The sequence below is a fragment of the Carassius auratus genome, chromosome 2 (assembly GCF_003368295.1).
Source record: "Carassius auratus strain Wakin chromosome 2, ASM336829v1, whole genome shotgun sequence".
Taxonomy (NCBI): Eukaryota; Metazoa; Chordata; class Actinopteri; order Cypriniformes; family Cyprinidae; genus Carassius; species Carassius auratus.
Window position 1 is genome coordinate 19,554,680 of NC_039244.1, and position 20,899 is coordinate 19,575,578.

General features: G+C 36.9%; 3 protein-coding genes across 3 annotated transcripts; 1 reads left to right on the plus strand and 2 right to left on the minus strand.

Moving 5' to 3' along the window:
• Nucleotides 1–710: 710 nt before the first annotated feature.
• Nucleotides 711–3,979, plus strand: LOC113119413 (interferon-induced protein 44-like). The gene is made up of 8 exons (XM_026288878.1): nucleotides 711–870; nucleotides 1,136–1,619; nucleotides 1,717–1,768; nucleotides 2,018–2,213; nucleotides 2,669–2,821; nucleotides 3,035–3,206; nucleotides 3,302–3,402; nucleotides 3,505–3,979. Exons 2-8 carry the CDS (start codon nucleotides 1,142–1,144, stop codon nucleotides 3,688–3,690), a joined length of 1,338 nt encoding a protein of 445 aa, XP_026144663.1. The 5' UTR covers nucleotides 711–870; nucleotides 1,136–1,141; the 3' UTR covers nucleotides 3,691–3,979.
• A 13-nt stretch (nucleotides 3,980–3,992) lies between these two features.
• Nucleotides 3,993–8,366, minus strand: LOC113119458 (rab GTPase-activating protein 1-like). The gene is made up of 8 exons (XM_026288984.1): nucleotides 7,075–8,366; nucleotides 6,604–6,672; nucleotides 6,318–6,428; nucleotides 6,105–6,209; nucleotides 5,937–6,020; nucleotides 5,779–5,850; nucleotides 5,495–5,686; nucleotides 3,993–4,754 (listed from the first exon to the last, which is right to left on the minus strand). The coding sequence occupies exons 1-8, from the start codon at nucleotides 7,171–7,173 to the stop codon at nucleotides 4,479–4,481; spliced, it is 1,008 nt and encodes a 335-aa protein (XP_026144769.1). The 5' UTR covers nucleotides 7,174–8,366; the 3' UTR covers nucleotides 3,993–4,478.
• Nucleotides 8,367–8,700: 334 nt separating this feature from the next.
• On the minus strand, nucleotides 8,701–20,142 carry LOC113119614 (protein FAM163A-like). Its single transcript, XM_026289212.1, has 5 exons — nucleotides 19,689–20,142; nucleotides 12,114–12,209; nucleotides 11,860–11,978; nucleotides 10,943–11,109; nucleotides 8,701–10,483 (listed from the first exon to the last, which is right to left on the minus strand). The coding sequence occupies exons 3-5, from the start codon at nucleotides 11,950–11,952 to the stop codon at nucleotides 10,255–10,257; spliced, it is 489 nt and encodes a 162-aa protein (XP_026144997.1). The 5' UTR covers nucleotides 11,953–11,978; nucleotides 12,114–12,209; nucleotides 19,689–20,142; the 3' UTR covers nucleotides 8,701–10,254.
• Nucleotides 20,143–20,899: the final 757 nt, after the last annotated feature.

Below are 20,899 nucleotides of genomic sequence, written 5' to 3' on the forward strand. Positions count from 1 at the left end.
TTGTTTTTCAACACAAAAATGATTATCATAGCTTCATAAAATTATGGTTGAACCACTGATGTCACATGAGGGTGAGTAATTAATGACAGAATTTTATTTTTTAGAGTGAACTTTTAAAAATGAAAATGACAATATTTCCACTATAAGCAGAAGATGGCTGCAGAAGATCGTTGGCTCATTTGCCATTTCCACTACCTAACGTAGTTCTCGAGACATTATGAAATCACTATTATAACATTTAAAAGCCACTAAAAACACTGAACTGATCTAGACTGAACTGAAGTTTGAATATTTCTTGACAGCTCAGGTGAGTCCATGACTGAGCTGATTGGTGAAATCGATTGCAGGGCGGGGTTTGCACCTATTTTGCAACCCCCCCCCCCCATCCTCCAGATAAAACTGCTCCACTCCTCTGGAGACAAGTGAATTGGATCGGTCACATTTGAGCCACTCTTAACACGAGTCAAGTTTTTTGTATTACTTTTGATTTCTAACATTATTTTAATTAAATATCAACAATAGGCTATTTAAAAACAAAATAAAGGTTTAGAGCAGTGTAGTTACATTGTTTGCATCAGAAACATTTTCGATCTTCAGTGCGTTGTCAGTAACAAAAAAAAAAAAAAAAAAGTTGGTGGAATGGAGCAGGCCTGGACTGGCAATCGGGAGCACAGGGAGAATTCCTGGTGGCCCATCTAGGTGTAACTGCGGCTTGGAGTAATGGGCGTGCCGAAAAGTTTTTTGACGTGACGTCACGCTTAATTTCTTTATTAAAAAAAAATAAAAGTGAGTTGCGTTTCAGCAAAAACGAAACTAATCTCTTTCAGGGTACCAAACGGAGAAGGCAGGCGACGTACGACTCCATCCAACGTAGGCTATAGTTTCATGTTTTTTTTTTGTTTTTTTTTGGGTCAATACTTTTTATTTATTTATTTATTTTTGCATTACCTACTTGATATAAATTAACAGTTTGGATAAATCGAATCCTTTCAAATAAATTTGGGTCAATGAATTTAGGGACAACATGCTTCAAGCTTATATGTGTTGGACGTATTTTTAAAAATACTTTTAAATATCTTTTATTTCTATTTCATTATAACAGCGTGCTTTAAAGTGTTGGTCGTATGTTTTTCAGATCATTATGAGCACCGTGAAATCCAGCTTGAATAAATGGCAGAATAAGAAGCTCTGCTCATTGTTAAACTATGCCAACCTCAGCCTGCTGTTCAAAGCCAGTGTGCATGGCTACAATGTCAATACATTTCACCAAAAGTGTAATATGCAGGGACCAACTGTTATTGTAGCTTACAATAAGTCTGGATATGTGTTTGGAGCTTTTACTAGCAAGGATTTTCGTCAAACCAACCAAAATGTTGTGGATGAAAAAGCTTTTCTCTTCAGCTTTAATGACAAAGAAATGAAAGAAGATCCTACACGTGTGCTCAGTGGAAATCCCCAGTTTGCTTTCACTGACACAGGTCCAAACTTTGGTTCTTTAGTGTTTCTTTATAATAACACGGCCACCGTCTACAGTAATCCTGGAGCATACCAATTTGATCCACAGCAAATGCATGGGAATGACTTACAGCTGACAGAATGTGAGGTGTACAGAGTGGAAGGTTGGTATTATTTTGTGCTACTTTTTATAAAAATTGCTGAAAGAGTAATGCACTTTCAGTAATTGTTCTGTCAATAACTTCTGTGGATTTTCATCAGAATATGGAGCACTCATGGAGAAACCATGGAGAAATGTGCAGTGGAACTCTGAGTGAGTAAAGCAGACCAAATTCACTGTCTTGTCTGTATATCATTGCTCTTTTTTTCTTGATTTTGATTGCTTCTATTGTTCTCATTTGTAAGTCGCTTTGGTTAAAAGCGTCTGCTAAATGACTAAATGTAAATGTTCTTTAAAATAATTTATATGTTAATTTAGTGAGTTGCTCTTTTAAGAATTGTTCCCACTGTGTTCCTGGGAGTGTTTAAGGAATTTTCCAATGATACTTAATAATGTTTTTAGGAGAAGAAAGGCACTCTTAAGCATCATCTATGGTTGGAAGCCTTCTGTTAGCTCAGTTAAACAGGCTCGGATCCTACTGGTGGGTCCTGTTGGTGCAGGAAAATCAAGTTTCTTCAACTCCATCAACTCTGTATTCAAGGGTTATGTGAGCAGCCAGGCCAACACTGGCACTGCTGGCACCAGTTTGACTACTCAGGTAGACCTCTATCCTGATTATGCCACCTCTGATGTTTTACAATGTGATTGTAATAATATAATCTCCATATTCATCGGAAAGAAGGAGGTGGGAACCGGCGGAAAATCAAAATGACATTTTAATAATTCAAAATAAACACAAAACAGCGGGTCAGCCCCTCACGGCGACTGACGCGCACAAATAAAAACCAAACATAAACTAAGGCCCAGGCCTGGTCCTCTCTCGTCCTTCACTATCGTCGGTCCAGTTTTATATTCTTCCATCTCCTACGTGGGACTTGAGACCGGCGGTGGGTCGCAGGTGTCGCTGATTTCCCAATCATTCCGCTGGCCTCACTCCTTGTTCCCACGTCCCTCAGCCCCGCCCCACTCGCCACAGTGATATATATAATATATATAATGTATTAGTATGTATTTATGTACTGAAAATAATTGGTAAATATTTGTGCCATGTAGTTCCGTACCTACTACATAAAGCCAGGCAGCGGTGTCAGCCATGTTCCCTTCACTCTGTGTGACTCGATGGGTCTGGAGGAGGGTTTGAACACCGGCCTGGATGTAGATGATTTTGCCAGCATTTTGAAGGGACACATTCAAGACAAGTATCAGGTGAGAACGTAAGGTAAAAAGTAAAGTCTGGAAGATGTTTAACTTTTAATTTCGTTAGAAGAGCAACAAATTACGAACATTGCTTATATATGTGTGTGTGTGTGTGTGTGTGTCTGTCTGTGTATTATTCTTATTATACTTTCTTTTATTCTACATTTTCTGTCTGAAATCAGAATGATTTAAAGATATCATACATATCTTTTGTTTTCTCAGTTTAACCCATCGATGCCTATACAGCCTGACTCCCCTCATTTCCGTAAATCTCCTGGCTTGAAGGACCAGATTCACTGTGTGGTGTATGTGATTGATGCCTGCAAAGTCAAGCTCCTCCCAGACAGAATGATCGACAAGTTTGCAGTTTTTCGAAGGAAAACCAACCAGCTCAGTAAGTGACAAAAAATAATGAAGCAGATTTGAATTAATTTCAAGTGACATGAGTGTATTGCGATGAAGTTCAATTAACATTGTTCTGTTCATCAGATATTCCCCAGCTGGTTCTGCTGACTAAGGTGGATGAAGCCTGCCCCTTAGTGGAGGATGATCTAAAAAATGTCTACCAGAGCCACTACATCAACAAAATGGTACTTAACATACATTCTATGTAGCCGGTATTCTTGCATTTCTGTTTCCCATAATGTTCTTTTTCACATATTGAGTATTTCTGATTAACTGTTTTGTGACAGATGCAGGAGGTTAGTGCTCAGCTTGGAGTCTCTCTGTCTGCTGTGGTCCCAGTGAAAAACTACTGCCATGAACTGGAAATAAACTCTCAAACTGACATACTGCTTCTAAATGCTGTTGTTCAGATGCTCAGAGCCACTGAGGGATATTTTGATGATCTTTACAATCCTGATGAGCGGTCTGAGTAGAGCTCAGTCTATTTTGCCCATGGCTGACCTAAAGGTTCTGCATGCATTTCAGAATTAGCAAATCGTATCTTTCCGTTTGCATCCATATTTACTTGTTTATATTGTTTTAGGTCACAAGCTCATCTCTTTTTATGTATTATAAGGTCTGCTAATATTTCTGCTATTACTTTGAACATGCAAACTATTTTTGATCCAAACCATGTAACGGGATATCAAATATTAAAAGCTTTTTTTCTCTGTATTCATGAACAGCTGTTGGTTTACAATTTAAATAAAGGCCATTTTGTCATTATGTTGATAATTTTACTTCATAAAGTTTATTTGTTGTAGAACATAATGAAAGAAATACATTCACATTCTACAGTACCAACAGTGGACCATAAAAAGCATTAGAAGGCAATTGTTACCTTAAAGACCTATTTATACCTGATCTATAACCCTTCAAATTACTTTTGTTAATGTAACCAAATGTAGTTAGGTTGATTTCGTGAAATTAAATTAAACTACGCTCATTTAGATCTTCCCACATGAGGCATAATCTTTAGGCTCACTAGAAAAAAACATTTTGCAGTGTGACGTTTTTTAAAGCGTTATGCTTAAACTCACAGCAATGCATAAACTTGATATAGTCTTCATGTGAGATTGCCTTAAGAGCAACTGATCTGTTGCACTTATCTCTGGAAGGGCAGATATTGCTTCCTGCTGTCACCCATCCTTTGAGAATCCTCTCATTCAGATCTAAAATGTCCTCTGGTTTGAGGGAAAAGCCTTCTCATAATCTGTGAGACTCATTTCAGGAATGCTCTCATTAAATACTTTTCTTCTCCACCAGTATGCTTAACCTTTTCATACTTTGGCTGCTCTCCCTTCTCAATGGGCCCAGGAGAGCCTTCTGGTGACCCAGCTGGAGTGGGGGTTGTGAGTGGGGCTCCAGGCAGGATCTGTTTGAGAGGAGTTTGATGGCCGCTGGCAGCTGTCCTGAAAGAGCCCAAAGTTTTTCTCAGCCATGTGTTTTTAGCAGCCTGAAGTTCAGTCGTCAGTAGTGCATTTTGGTGCTCCAGCTCCTTAGGACATCAAGATGATAGACAGAAAAAGTGAAATATAATTTGTAGTATAAAAGTATAACTTTATAGTCATTAATGAGACACTTCAATAACACTTAAAAATAAGTTTTGATTCATTAAAGGTGCAGTAAGGGATTTCTGAGTAACGAATCAGACTGAGCACCAAAACACACTTGCAGCCAATCACCAGCAAGGGGTGTGTCCAGTCTTGGTGGTGGAGGTGCCTGTTGCATGCAGCATGTGAATATAAGGGTGGAGCTATCAAGATAGGCTTGTGATACTTTTGGGTACTGACGTTTTTTTTTTTTTTTGTCATTTCAAACATTAACAGCATATCTCAGAAGTGCTTAGAATAAGGTAATTTATTAGGTATTATGAGCATTGAACAACGTTATTAACAGCATTTATCTATTGTAATGCTAATACATTTACTATGGCTCATTTTTCAATATCAGAAAAACAGTAACAAAAGCAGTCACTGGGGCTGTACCTTAACTCTTTAGGTACTGATATACTGTATGCACCTTTAAAGTACATATATGCACTCTTTAGGGATAAATAAGGTACAAATGTGTAGCTTTTTATGTAGAGGATGAAAAGTTTCCATCTCTAATTAATTATTATTTTATTTATTTTTTACATGAAAAGTTAAACAAGAAAACTTCTAATATAGCTTTTCTTTTTTAATTCAGAAACACTTCCAGAATTAGAAGTGTTAATACTAACAAAAAGACTCTTACCTGTATCTTGCATTTGGACTCCACCATTTGTAGCTTGGTCTGGGCCAGCTCTCTCTCTAATTCTTGGACCTGTTCTCTGAGAGATGCCTTGACTTCATCCTTAGCACAGGTATCTTCATCCTCAGAGCACAGCTGAAGCAATCCGTCCATACTAAAGATGTGTTGGCAGTGCTCACACTCCAACATCTTGCTCTGAAAAAGTATCACGTATCACTAAATATCATGCTACTAAAATAAGTCTAATGATTAAGGTCAAAGTGCTTTGAGGTCAGTGTGTTTCTTACCTTGATAACTGCCAACTCTTTGTCTGCTTGAGCTTTCTGGTTTTCAAGTTTAACATTCAACTGTGAGCAAATCTAAAGGATGCAATAAATTGGGCTGAAATTTGGCATCGAATGCTATAATGTGTATTGAATGTATAGAGTTCTAAATGAATGCTTACCTGCTTGTAGTCTGCAATGATGTTGTTTGATCTCTTAATGTCTGCTTCTGCTTTGTCCAGATCTCTCCTAAACATCTCTTTTAGCTGTCAAACATATCAATACTTTAGACAAGAGCAAAAAATGTCAAAAAACACTGTGTACATCATTGATGTTAAAACTAAGCCCACCTGTGAAGCCTCCTCCTCCTTTCCTCTTTTCTCGTCCTCTGTAACCATCAGAAGCTGTTTGGTTTTCAAAAGCTCCTTGGTTAATTCATCCACCTGGTCCTCAGTCTGAAAAACACAGCAGATCTATCTCAACATACTGTACACAGCAAATAAAACAGAAAATGAAACTGGCCTTTGCGTATGGCCTGCACGACTCGTAATAATTTGACAGACCTGATCTAAAGCATTCCTCAGTGCAATCTTGCTGGTGACAAGTTTTTGTGCGAGGTCATCATTCTCCTGCTCGAGGCGCAAACTGTTCTCATGAAGCTTACGGTTTTCTCTCTGGAAAGAGAAATCATTCTTTTATCCCACAGATCTAAAACCTTGAAGTATTCAATGCAAGATTATGAAATTTTCACAAAACGTAAATGAAATAAAGAGCTACAGTTTTCGTAGATGTGTGTGTTGCGAAAGGAGGACAGAAGCTTTTTGTTTTCATCAGGGTGTGATCTCTTACCTCATACCTGTCGAGTGGGTCTTCTGGCTGCACTTGGTTATCCCTTAATTTTGGCTTTTTAGAGGGCACCTGTTCAAAAAGACGATTCAAAGAAGTTTCGGGTGTGCAAACTCTTCAAGGCATGAAAAGAATGTACTGTAACATTATACTGTAATGATTGCATAATTGTAATTGATTTGAATAAATATGAATTCATTATTATTAATATAAATGCTAAAAAGTAAATAATACTATACAAAATTGATTTCATATATTATGCACAATATATATATATATATACACATAATTACATGTAAATTAATGATATGTTCGTGAGCACCAAGGAGTAAACCGCAAAAAGTAAATGATTGCTAATGCACTAATATTTCTGCATTGTTCTATTGTGCTATACCTTAAAAATCCCAGCATGCCAGGTTTGAATCAGCATGAGACAAACATGAGGTCTTGTTTTGGTAAGGGTGCTGAACTTACCACTTGTTTTGGTAGAGTCTCCACTACTAGACTAGCCAGGATCTCCTCCTCTGACATATGGGCATCATAAGCCACAGCAATAGACACTTCTTCCATCATTTTGGGAGGTAAGTAAACGCAAGTAATCTCTAAATACAAAGTAGGCAGCTAAACTTGTCTGGAGAAATGACAACAGGTTTGACAGGCAGCAGTCTATATCTCAATTCAAGCCCTGCCCTAACGTAACACCATGGGAGGGATTTCATTTCATTCCACCTTTGTCCTCTGGATCTTCACTTACCTAACAAGCAGGTGCAAATACTGATTTAACTTCCTTACAATATTATTCCACAATCTAGCAGCCAGTAATTATTTCCACAAACAATTATCTCATTGCTGAAGCAGAACTAAGTTAAATATTATTTGAATGATTAATCCAACACAAGTAGGACCTGGAACAGATATATTTTTCAGAAGAGCTTTTATCGTCATTGTTTAGTTTGCTAGCCTGCCTGTCTGTTCAACTCAGGGCTAAAGGCTGTGAAATTGAAATTCTTGCTGTAATCCTGTAGGTCGCCTCATACACAAAAACACTGCAGTTTTCCTGGGAAAAGCAGGTGCCAGTACATTCCTCTATTCCTTAAGCTTCTTATCTGGCCACTGTATATGTTCGGCAGGAATGATGGAGGCTGTGAACTATTTTTATCATCTCACTGCGGCTTCAGGGCGGCATTATCTATCTATCTGGCTATCTATGCAGCTATTATTAATCAAAACCCGTTATGAAGCACAAGAGTTTCTTATAAAACAGTTTGCTTCTTTGTCTGAAATACAGAGATAATCTGTTGTGGTCATCAGCTTGAATAAAGCCAAGCTAATAAGGGAGAAAGAGAAGGGGCCAAAAGTGAGCAAAAGTGGGGGAGGGTGTTATTAGTAATTGAAAGAAGGGAGGAGAAGAGAGCAATAAAGACAAAGAGCAAATTGTCATGGTGTTCAAAGGTTCTTGTACTAGAGGAGGCGGCCACTTTTCAGACTTCAGGTTTCGTCATGATCCTGTGAAGCAAACAAACAAACAAACTCACAGCTCTCTACAGGGAATATTCACTGTGACGGGGGAGTGACTCTCACATCAGTCTGTTAAGTGTGCTGCTTGTTATAGCTGAAAAACAAGAGGAAAGCTTGATCATGCTGAGAGTGAAATTCTTTTACATATGCTGAACTGCAATGCAAATGAGATGCATGAAACAGCTATTTGTTTAAACAAGATCTTAAACTGGTCCTTCAAGTAGTTTGAAACAATACACGGAATGCAGTCGTGGCCCTGCTTGGCACTCCCAGATCGGACAAATATCAAAGTGAAAAAACAAGCTGCAAAGAGAAAACTGATTAGTGAAGGTTTTGTCAAAATGACATTAATGCTGTTTCCTCATGCAGTGGTTTTGTATACTATACTATACTGTTTAAAAAAAAAAAAAAAAGAAGAAATCATTAGTTTTATTAAGATTGCATACATTAAATTGATCAAAACGGATAGTAAAAACATTTATATTGTTTTTTGTTGTTTTATTTACTATTTCATAATGTTTTTCTTTGGAACTTACTATTGATCAAATAATTCAGAAAAAAATTACTGAATCATGGCTCCCACTAAAATATAAAGCAGCATAACTGTTAGGAAATATTGTTGAGCATCAAACAAATCAAATCATTGTAATGATTTCTGAAGGATCATGTGACACAATGAAAACTGGAGTAAGGCTATTGAAAATTCTGATTTTCCACCATAAATCATATTTAAATGAAATATCTATATAGATATAGACTTGACAGGAAACATTCCAATCATTGAAATAATTTGATCTTTATGTACATGTTTTGGTACAGATGTGAAATGGCTTTTATTACTCTGATCACAATTGACCAATTTTATAAAAGTCTACAGGCATTTATAAATGCGTCCTTTATTTTCAAAAGCATTCTGTGAAATATGTAGACAACAAGCTACTCTTTTTTTTCTTCAGTATTTTAAACCATAGACTGATATACTTCATATTTTTTCACATTTTCCCAAAATGTAAAATAGAAGTGCCATCCTGTGGTCTGTATTGTGAACCAGTTACCAAGAAAGAGTGCTTCAGACAGAGTGAACATAGACATCAGAGTGAACATTTCATAAACTATATGGCTAATGAAACAAATATGTGAGAAGATATAATTTACAAAAAACCTATGCAAAGACAAGGAAAGAATATCATCCAAGTATCATTTCAACTGCCATAATACCATACAAAAAGGAACAAGATAAATAAATGCATTTGAATGTTTTCCAGTCATTTTCTCTCAGTGCCTCGAGAAGATTTTTGGAAGTGTTTTGTACAATTGAAGATTTCAGCAACTGCACTTTAAAAAGCTCTTATTAATCGTAGTATGTAGTGAATACGGACAAAGAAATGAGTGTGAATTCACAACTCAACTCCGACCTCAATCTTATTTCCTAATTCAACATCTGTCAACACATCTGTCTCTGTGCCATTGAGAATTTCAGTTAATGTGACACATATATTCAAATATGAACTGATCAATATAATCATCATCAATTATTCATTTAACATTTTCCCAACAGACCAACACACGTGAAGACAATCACATTTTGGATAATTTCTCATCCTACAATAAGTTTTTCAAAGACAAAGGCTCAGTATATCAGGGATATTTAGATAAAGCTGAATGTTATGCTCTTTCCAACAAAGATACTTTTTTAAAAAAGCTATTGAAATTTGTGTGTAATGTTTGCCTTTTATGTCACGATAAACAACAAAATACTTGAGATGAGCCTAAAAAAGCTTCCTTGGGCTGCTCTATTTCGATTTTCTAGCTATAATATATCCTTTATCTGACTTTTCCATATAAATAAAATACCCAATTTAACGTTTAAGACTTAAAAAGGCCAAAAACGCCACAAACAATTAATGTCATATAACACACAGCCCTCAAAGCACGAAGAGGGAGGGATGTGTAAGAAAGAGGTAAACAGGTAAAACAAAAGATGGAAGACTAAAGATGGCCATAGACCTGTGTGGAAGAATAGCATGGCATCCCGTAGGTCATTTTGACCATTGGCGCATGGAGATGTAACGGTCCCAATTGCTCTGGTCCACAGATGTGACTCTGTCGCTGGGTCCATCTCCAGGTCTGTGAGGGTCAGACGTCAGTGCTGATGGCTCGTGTATTGGTGTAAAAATCTGGGGTACTGCGATGACTCAGCACGGGGCCGTACATGGCGGCCAGACCAAGGGCAGTGGCACCATGGTTCTCGTAGTGATGGGCATGTAGGACAGGCGTTTCACCGCCGTTCCGCATCTCATCCGTGCCACGGAGGTAGTAGGGTGAGCAAGTCGGGCAGTAGCTGTGAGTGGAGTGGGTCGTACGGCAGTGAGAGAGGTGTGACGGCCGGCCGTCCACTCCGAGCCTGCAGTTTGAGGCGACTGTGGCTGAATCTCCGCTGAGCCCGCTCCCCTGACATCCTTAAGCAGTATACTGATAGAGGATGATTATATACAGAAAACTAGTTGGCATTGGGCCGTATGGATCTCAATTGTTGAAACGCGACTTTTTAGCACAGAACACGGAAGATCGCAATGGATTTTAGTATTCCAATAATAGAGCATATTTCACTGTTGTGCTTACATAAGTTAAAAAGTTTTAAAAATAAAAACCTATTTTAACTTTTGCTTTTGTTGTCCCATTCAGCTGTCTTTTGAAACAAAAAAAAGTTGTTCTGTGTGAATGGCTCCTAATTCGACATTCAGGAATTTTCCTTGGTTTTTATAGTAGTAGAATACCGCCGTTCCGCATCTCATCCGTGCCACGGAGGTAGTAGGGTGAGCAAGTCGGGCAGTAGCTGTGAGCTGGAGTGGGGTCGTACGGCAGTGAGAGAGGTGTGACGGCCGGCCCGTCCACTCCCGGAGCACTGCATGTGTTGCAGGCGAACTGTGGCTGAGGATCTCCGACTGAGCCCGCCTCCCCTTCTGACTCATTCCTCTTACAGCAGTAATACTAGGATAGAGGGATGATTTGATATACAGAGGAAACTAGATTAGGCATTGGGCCGTCAATGTAGATCTTCCTCAAATTGTTGAGTCACACGCTGAACTTATTTTAGCACAGAACACGGAATGATTCTGCAATGGATTTTTAGTTATTCCAATAATAGAGCATATTTCACTGTTGTGCTTACATAAGTTAAAAAGTTTAAAAATAAAAAAACCTATTTTAACTTTTGCTTTTGTTTCCCATTCAGCTGTCTTTTGAAACAAAAAAAAGTTGTTCTGTGTGAATGGCTCCTAATTCGACATTCAGGAATTTTCCTTGGGTTTTTATAATAGTGAATAGTAAGTAGTAAAATGTGGTTTGCAGTTAGCACTACTTAAAGAGACGTTCACATTTCAAATTAGATTTTTTTACAATATTAAACGTAAAAACAAACAAACAAACAATGGAAACCCATATCTCAACAACACTTATTCTCTGCTGGGTTGTGGGACTACAAACTTTACAGCTCACACATATTACATGCTGTTTAAACAAAATGCATTTTTGCATTTGCCCTATTTGACCACTGGGTCTTTTGCAACCTCTAGCTCATGACATAGCATTCTTAAAGCTCTAAAATGTTTTTAGAAATGTAGTTACAAGAAGTAATTTTTTTTTGAAAAATGCATCTCTAGACCTTCTGTGTTTAAAGCAAAACATGTTCTGTGTGAATGGCTCCTTAGCCCTCCAATGTAATGTAAATGCAATGCTCACCTGGAGTCTACAGTAACAAAGCACTGCAATGATACACAGGAGTATCACTGTTGCGAGAATTCCTCCGGTTATGACAACAGTTCCAGCTGTCATCCGACCAGATCTCCATCAATCAAACCCTGAGAAAAAAAGAGAGGGAGTCAATTGTCTTACTGAAACTCCATTTCTGTACAAAACAGACAGATACTGCAAACAGTAACTTCAGTTGAACGATATGTGTCAACGTCTGTGTATGGATTGCATTCAGCACTTACATTAGAAGAGAGCAGAGAGGACGACAGGCCACAGAGAGTATTTATTCTTCTCCTGATGCACTGCTCATGGGTTGCAGACACTAAACTGCACAGTTTCTGGATATCAAAGAAGAAGTGAAACATGTAATGTGAATGATAGATTTGTAAGAACTTCTGTTTCAGCAATAGTATAACAGCCACAATAGCCCTTCTGTCCAGAAGGAGGCAGTACAATATAAGATCTGCATGGAATCACAGCTATACACATGACATTTTTAACATTTATTCAACTAAGAATAATGTGTTAATAGGTTTGGGATATCTACAAAGATTATGAGCACAAGTTAAGCATGGCGAAATTCTTCCATATCTTGATATTGTACCAAGATCATAATTCAAAGCCATAAACAAGTAGTTTGAATCAAAGGTAACCAAAGCCAATGTCAGGAAATGGAAAGAAGAGACAGCAAACATGGTGGAAAACCTAAAAAAACTGAATAGAACATTATACTGACTTTATGGCAAGAAGTACTTTACCAATGAGAAACAAGTAAACTTAGAAGCAACATTGCCACAGAGCACCTTATGTAAAATTGAAACAAAATTAACTAGTAAAAAAATCAATGTCCACTTAAATACAGAACCCAGACCTATCTAGTTCAAAATCAGGGATGTTATCTCATCCATCACAAGACCTCTTCCTGTCAATTTTCTCAGGGTAAAAGCACTAAATTATATACAGGAATGGTGGAATGCTAATGCTGTTAAAAGCAATGTGCCATCTATTCTCCCTGGATTGTGGCCAAGCAATGTGTTCCTGTCCCCTGTGCTGCTTGCCAGCAGTTAAACTCTAAGAAAGTACGGCTGTGGGATTTTTTTGTGGACTGCTGGAGGTTAAACTAACTGACATGGCTGGAAAATTACATACAGTTGTTGAATTGTAGAGTGTTTGTGTTCATCAAAGTATTTTCTTGTGCTAAATTTATGGCGATACTGTGAAATCACATCAAAATGATGGGATTTCTGCACACAATCCCAAAACCAAAGTATGCTCACTTGGTCACCATCTTGGTAACAACCCAATGCAGCTATTTTCTGTGATTTTCTATTTTTCTACTAGAACAAGGAAAAGTCGTAAGGCATAAATGCTGTTAATGAAAAAGAATCCCTGACACAAATCGATTAAGAGCTAGTCTACTCATCAAAAGAGTTTGACATTAAATTATTTTAGTTTTACATATATTATCCTAAAGCTTCAACTAAGAATAGAATAGTCTAAAAATAGTCTAATGTAGAAAACAATTGGGGTAACAACAAGACAAATACTGCAATGTTCTGTATGGAAAAAATAAACAGAACTTCACATCTCTAGTAAGAATAGCATGCTACTCTGAATTCAGTCCCAGTGAAGATTTTACCAATAAGGTAGTCTTTTACCCAAAAGCTAGATGGGACTTCCTTTCTTACAGCCACCTTGTAGTGACTATTTTTTCTAATACACAATATCTCTCTGACCATACATACTTCATAACCGTATTACAGATAAAACCACACTGCAGTGCACCCTGAACCCAAAAAAAAAAAAAAAAAAATGAGAACCATTAAATTAAGCTGTGCTTAAAATTGTTCCTTAAGATTTTTTCTAAATGGATAGTCACTTATTTACAGTGAAAAGTAAAAGACACCACTGGGCACAATGAACACTTTGATAATAGAACTACCATACTGTTCATTTGGCGGATTACATTCCAGTGTTTTTGAATTAAGCTCAGACTCACAAGCTGATGATGGCTTTCCCATCCCACAAACATGTTCATTCAGTCGATGTTTGAGAGATTGTTTGTTGTATATTTTCATTTGTTTATTCATGAAACATGCATAATAACATTAGATGACCATCCCATGTATATTATGTAGGTATGTGAGGAGATGTTGACCGAGATGTGCTGCAAAGGGAAGTGTAACCCAGCGCAGGCCTTGTCAGCAAGCTCATTTATCACCTGGCTTACTCTATTACACCAATGAGTCTGCAGATCAATAGACAGATGCTCGTATATCTCCGTTGCCATGGTACCTAGGGCTGCTGACCCACTTCTCCCCAAATACCCCAACACCCCTCACTTTCGTCCATTCTCTTGCTCCTTTCTTTATTCTGTTCCCCCTTGATTTCTAGTGACCACTATATTTTGGTGCATCACCAGCACACGTCAGCCATCTTCACACTGTGAAAGCAGCACAGAAGCCACATATGAAGCTGCACATGAAAATGAAATGTGTTTTGGTCATTATTCCAGTCTCCAGTGTCACATGATTCTTCAGAAATCATTCTATTATGCTGATTTGGTCCTCAAGAAACATCTCTGATTATTATCATTGTTGAAAAAACATTGTGCTTCTTAATATTTTTGACACACTGATTCAGGATTCTATGATGAAAAATTCAAAAGATCAGTATTATATGAAATTTTTTGTAACATTAAAATGTCTCTTCAGTCACTTACATACTGAATAAAAGTATTTAGTTCTTTCAAGCTAAATATTACTGACCCAAACTTTTATAATATAATATAATATAATATAAAATAATATACGTTGTATTTTTTTAAGGGAGCACACTTCCCCTCAGTGCTCTGGTAGAGTGTGGCATCTGTCCTCCCTGCCTTTGCTCCAGAACAGTTATGGACTTTTTATCTGGCAGCTCTATTTGTCCTCATATCTGTCTGACCGCAGCAGGCAGAATATAGCTTTGGGGTTCGACATGTTTATGACACAAATATGCCTACAATGTGAAAAGTAAAATCAAATCACATCAATCATGACAGAAAAACAACACTGAACTTAATGTAGCATCTAGAAGTCACATTAATGTATCCAAACAGAGGCTGTCGTATAACCACATGTTAGCAAAACTCCTAGATGTTCAAAACTCTTCAAGAGTGCTCCTATGAAACAGGAAGTCACAGGAAAAGCGCAAAAAAGCACACACAAATAAAACAATAAACACAAAAAACACTAATAAGATTGCGCCTGAGCTTAGCAAAGCTAATGCTAGAACGGATACCATGCTAAAAAGACCAGTCTCTAGTATGAAATTCCATGCTAGTCCAGGCTGGTTTATTCAATGCCTTTTAGTACGAGTCTTATTGGTTAAGATAGTTAAGAAGCCTGGTGGGAAAATTAGCATTCCATGCTAGGCACCAACATCCAAAACAACTTACAGTATGCTGGTGAGCAACTACGGTGGTCTTTTCAGCAGCAATGTTGTTTTCCCAGTTTAAATAACCTCATATATCACTACTTAAAGTGGGTTACAGACAGTTCATGTCACTAAGCAAGCTAAACAGGACAAAATAAAAGTCCTATGGTTAAGAAAATGTTAAATATTAATGACTAGCGCTGAACGAACCCGTTTGATAAGTTCTGACGTGTTGAAATCTGTGTGACTATTAAACAGCTAATTTCCCTCAATAATCTCAATATCCTTTCTTATGATTTCACCAGCTTTGCAACAAAACAAGCACAGCAGTGTGGTGCTAATAGAAAACATCTTGCAAAGAACTGAGATTGCACTCTGTGTGGACAGCCAAGTCCGAGCTTTCATTTACTCTAATTGCAGTTCTAGCCTTTATAACATCCACTTAAACCACTGGGTTTAATAAGAGAAGAAGAAGAGAGACGGAAATCAAATCCCATTCAGCATAAATTCTCTCATAATCCTTATTCGTTGTGGAGAATTCTCTTACAGTGGGCTGGTTTCTTAAAGGATTTATAAAGATCATGTTTGGTTTCAGAGTAAAGTAGAATTTAATTGAAAGTCAAATGTTTTATATATGTGTATTTTTCTTATCGCAGGTCACTGTGGTGTTTTTCTTTTTTCTTCTTCTTCTTTTTTAATTGTGGATTGTTTTCAGACTTTTAGACCAGAACAGGAAACAGATTAATAATAATAGTCCTTATATATATATTTGTTGGATAACTCTTCAAAGTCTTATTGTATTTTTCAGTTTTTGTTTTCCAAGACATCAAATTTAAAATAAAAATTGACAGAAAACACAACATTTGAGAGTTTTTAAATGATACAAATGAAACCACCAAACCTATAATGTAGCTTTAGTTTTAGCCTCCCTCTCCAGCTGGGCCTGTATATGCCAGCGGGTCTCTGTTTCCTGATTTATGGATGGCCAGCGTGCACATCCCGCCCCAAGGACAAATCAAGAGACAGCTTCAGATGTCAGGCTATAAAGCAGCTGCTGACTGGGTTCTTATTCAGCAATTGCCCCTACCCCACTTAATTCACTGGCATTTATTTAAAGCACAAAGAGGGACCATGAAAAAATTGTGGAGAGATTTAAAAAGAAAAGAAAAATTATGGACAAGAGGCTCATGGTTTAGGGGATTAGATACAACCTGTGCACAAATGCTATAAACTACAGACTAACTATAGAGACTAAAGACTAAATGAGACTAAATACTATAAACGAAATATTTAATAAAACAAGAATAAAAATAAACAGAATATTTTGTTTATATATATATATATATATATATATATATGTTTTTATTACATAAATATTTGTCATGTTCAGAGATCACACATTTTTATAAATAATAGCAAGACATATAGTTTTAAGAAACAGTTGTAGATTTAGCAGTATTGTGGCAACAAAGTTGTATTAATATTTAAAAAAATAAGTTTTATATCAAACTGAATTTTTTTTATACTGTATGAAGCAGAATTTTTCCTATCAATAGTTAATGTAAAAAATGCATAATATATTTGCTTGAAATGCTCACATATAAAAGCTTGATTGCTTGTATCACTGTAAAATGTAAACTATATTATCACCCATCTCAAATATGATAAATGTGACTAAGCCATGCCCACATGGAAAAAACCTATATAAACATATATGTTTCAAAACAGGTTTTGATACAGGTTTTTAATATATGTGACATATAAAAATTGGCCGGTTTCCTATATTATATGTACATAAATGTACATATATGCACACATATATATGTGCATACATATACCTATATAGGTACATATGCACATATATATGCACCTATATGTTCACCTATAATAGTAAAATTAAATCCATAGCTGCTAGGCAACATAAACAAAAGTCCAAAATGTAGAAATGTACATTATTTATTTACTCAAGATCAATCAAATAGTACAAAACCAAAAATATAGTACAAGAACAAAAATAAGACAAACATTTTTTTTTTTCAAAAGAGATATGAGCTATAAAATGACCAGATCCTGCCATTAGCTATATAGAAGACATATGTATGTATAGGGCTTATATGTGGATATGAAGAAGCAATACAGGAGACCTATGTTTCCTGTATATGCACATATATGCACCTCAATTTTGCCTATATGTGGCATCTATACACATATGTGCAGCATATATGTGCATATACACTGCATATAGGTTTCATATATGCGCATATATCCAGTCCACATATAGGTTCTTTCCATGTGGGGCATAAAGATATTAATATATAAACATTAACATCATGAAAAGTGCTATACAAATAAATTTGTTCCGACTAGTAGACAACAATTTCAGGTCTAGAGATCAGTCATGTAAAATAAATTGTAAAATAAATTGTTCCCACATTTCAGTCATGAGCACTGCTAAAAACTCCAAACCAGGCTACAGTACATTAGGTGCCATACTAATGTGTCCATTCAGGAGAAAGTGAACTTTTGAAATCACTGTTTACACAGCACAAGTCATTCAAAGTGCAAATGCCAATGCAATGAAGCATGCACATGTCCAACTAAGCAGTAAGTATTAAAGCTCTCTCTTTGGATAGCTCAAGCAATACTGAGCGGATGACTCAGTGCTCTGTTCACTCATATACACAATGTAATTTGTTTTTGATGTGTGCTGTACATAAGTCAGCGACAAACAGAAACCGCTGCAATCACAAAGCTGAGAGGCTTCTCTTGACACAGCTTGTCGGCCCTGATCTATGATGTCACTTATAACAACGCTGTGGGGAGATAGTAAGGTGAACGTCCTTCTTCATTATTAAAATGAATCTCTCCTCCAAAGCTGCGAGAGCCAGTTCTCGCTCTGTGAAATGAAGAGGCAGGAGCTCAGATCATTTTTGAATGAATCCCTTCTCCTCATATATCCACTCTTAAATAATGGCCTGAATATTTCGTTGAGGAAGCCTCTTACTTTGCACTTGAAATCATGGCAAGCCTGCAATTTAAAGTCGTCCTTTTTCAATTATTCAAATATCATTCCTGTAACAATATTTTTCCATCACCGGGCCATTTAGCCAGGTAGTGAAGGACGGATTTTCCACCCCATTCTCTTCAAAAAGCACTCATCTCTGCTGTGTGAGAGAATATATTTATGTTGAAATCTGGGGCAGCTGCATGGATTTAAAAAATGAACAGAGAGAAGAGGAATATCATCATTCATTTTTCTTGGTCTAAGAGTATAAATGCAACCCTATCCATTTATATCTTAAAGATAATGATTATTAAAATATTAAAGTTGTTCCTAACTGGTTACAAGGCAAATGTTTCAATTTAAGGTTCTGCCATTGAAAAAAAAAAACATCTTAATAGGTCCCGTTAAAAGAATGTTTCACCCAAAAATTCACCTTCAGGCCATCCAAAATGTTGATGAGTTTGTTTCTTCATTAGAACAGATTTGGAGAACTTCAACATTAAAAAATTAAATGTAAACTCGTACATGAAAAAGTAAACTCGTCTGAATCAGGAGTGAAATAAGCATCATCATCCTTTAGCTTTCGACTGCATTTCTTGCCACAGACAAGAACTGTTTTCAGAAAAGCCCTTGATGGGATCTTTCTTGTCAAGGAGACTCACAGTGAGGCTTTAAAACCTTCAGACTGCATGGTTTACCATAGCTTGACTCAAACAAACATGCTCCCTCAAGCAGTACATCTGCCAAGTGCACACTGCTGGAGAGCTTGCCATGTTAATCCAGCAAAACAAACAGTTGAAAAGCAGCTCCAAACACACCAGGCCCCCTTGGCAGATAGAGCACCACTGGCCTAGAAATCATGTATCTACTAAAACAGCATCTGTGTATCTGTCATGTCTCCTAGAAACAGACAACATATGCTTTCCCCCTGTGGAAAACATGACTTTTTCACCAAAGGCTACAGCTCTGCGTGAAACACATGACTACTATCCTGCTTAAACATCACAAAAATGTTATCCATCTCTCTATCTATACATCTATATGTCTATCTAATTCATACACATTGATCTTCAATGCAAAAAAAAAAAAAAACATAATAGCCTACAAGATACAAAAATATATTTGGAGATGGTGGATTCCATATTTTAGGATTCTCCCACCTTCATTGTGTCCTGTGGTTCTGTATAGTGATCCCACTTTCATGGCTGTTGCATGCTTGCATACTACAAAATGTGTAACATTTTTTTTATTCATGCAGACAAAGAGCATGCACCAAGATCCACAACCTGACACATTTTGAATTGGCACTTCATCACTTACATTACACTTCAAAATCCAAATCAATCAATTTCAGCACAAGTGCATGTCTACTCATATGGAAGGACATCTCAGTTACCTTAAAACCTGTCTGTCCTGTCCTCCTTCCAGAATGTTTATAATGCAGTGTGCAGGGTATTATTCCAAATGACTGATGCTTGTCAGTAGTGAACACTACTGAATCCGTTCATCTGGGAAATGCTCGTGTGAGGCTTTGCTTCGCTAGCAGAAATGCAGCGTCTTCTGCACAGCAGGCTTTTATTATCTATCTGAATGGATGGCTGTCACATCATCATTTGTTGCGGCGTTAATTCCGTAGAATTCCTGCGAACAGCCGCGTGTATTCTGTGAGAGACAATATAAACACATCCGAGCTGGCAAATAAATGAGTTGCATTACCCAGATTGCGAATCAGAGACCGGTATGTAGTGTGCAGGCTGTGAAGAGCGCCGACGGTCCCTCAGGAGGATGCAACAGCCTGCGAGGAGATGATGCTGCGCGCGCGGAAAGGGTCAGGAAATGAACCCACACCTTTACAGACGTTAAGCTAGAGCAAAGCGTCAGCCTGCGAGCGTGCGTCATGTTTCACATGACCACTGTCCAGAGAATAGCCTCCACCGTAGAAAGAACACGACACTTGGCTTTATCTTTTAGAAACGTGCTTGGTGAGTTATGATAGTCAGGTAATTAGGAAATATAAATACAATTTTAATTTAAAAATAATCTATTGGTTACATAAAAGTAAAATAGACTGCAAATCCACTGCATCCATCTACAGTATCTATCCCAAATAACTAGATAAAAACAAATAAAACAACAACAACAACAATATATCCAAGCCAAATTAAACACTTTATATAAATGGTATATTAAGAAGTAGACTTAAACATGATTTTTTTTTTATGTATCAGTGTTGTTGCAAGAAACTGGCAGATAAATCTTCAAAATGTAGCTACTTTTAAAAACCACTTATTTAAAACAGACCATGCTGGTCTACTGATATTTTATTGCAAATTTCATATTGCATGATTGGACCAAATGAAACTTGAATTTAATATTCAACTAAGATCATAGATTTTAATAATAAAAAAATCAAATAAAAATTGAGTGAACTTTCCATTAAAATATCCCAATTTCTCAATTTGTTTTAGGCAACATGCAAAGTTAATGAAAATACATTGTGTGTACAAACGTTCCAGTATGTGGGAAGATTAATGAGGTTTGACTTAAATGAAGACACAAGCATGCACCTACGCAAATCCTATCATAAACTCAAGCTCTCCCTCTCTT

Bases quoted from the DNA above. Each gene is read 5' to 3' on its own strand.
- LOC113119413 (XM_026288878.1), top strand. From the start codon at position 1,142: ATGAGCACCGTGAAATCCAGCTTGAATAAATGGCAGAATAAGAAGCTC. The intron at 2,214-2,668 runs GTAGACCTCTAT...TGTGCCATGTAG, and splicing joins GCACCAGTTTGACTACTCAG to TTCCGTACCTACTACATAAA. The intron at 2,822-3,034 runs GTGAGAACGTAA...TTGTTTTCTCAG, and splicing joins ACATTCAAGACAAGTATCAG to TTTAACCCATCGATGCCTAT.
- LOC113119458 (XM_026288984.1), bottom strand. From the start codon at position 7,173: ATGATGGAAGAAGTGTCTATTGCTGTGGCTTATGATGCCCATATGTCA. The intron at 6,210-6,317 runs GTCTGTCAAATT...TGTGTTTTTCAG, and splicing joins TGAGGAATGCTTTAGATCAG to ACTGAGGACCAGGTGGATGA. The intron at 4,755-5,494 runs GTAAGAGTCTTT...TGATGTCCTAAG, and splicing joins AGTCCAAATGCAAGATACAG to GAGCTGGAGCACCAAAATGC.
- LOC113119614 (XM_026289212.1), bottom strand. From the start codon at position 11,952: ATGACAGCTGGAACTGTTGTCATAACCGGAGGAATTCTCGCAACAGTG. The intron at 11,110-11,859 runs GTGAGCATTGCA...CCTCTATCCTAG, and splicing joins TTTGTTACTGTAGACTCCAG to TATTACTGCTGTAAGAGGAA. The intron at 10,484-10,942 runs TTGCTCACCCTA...CCTCTCTCACTG, and splicing joins GCTCACAGCTACTGCCCGAC to CCGTACGACCCACTCCACTC.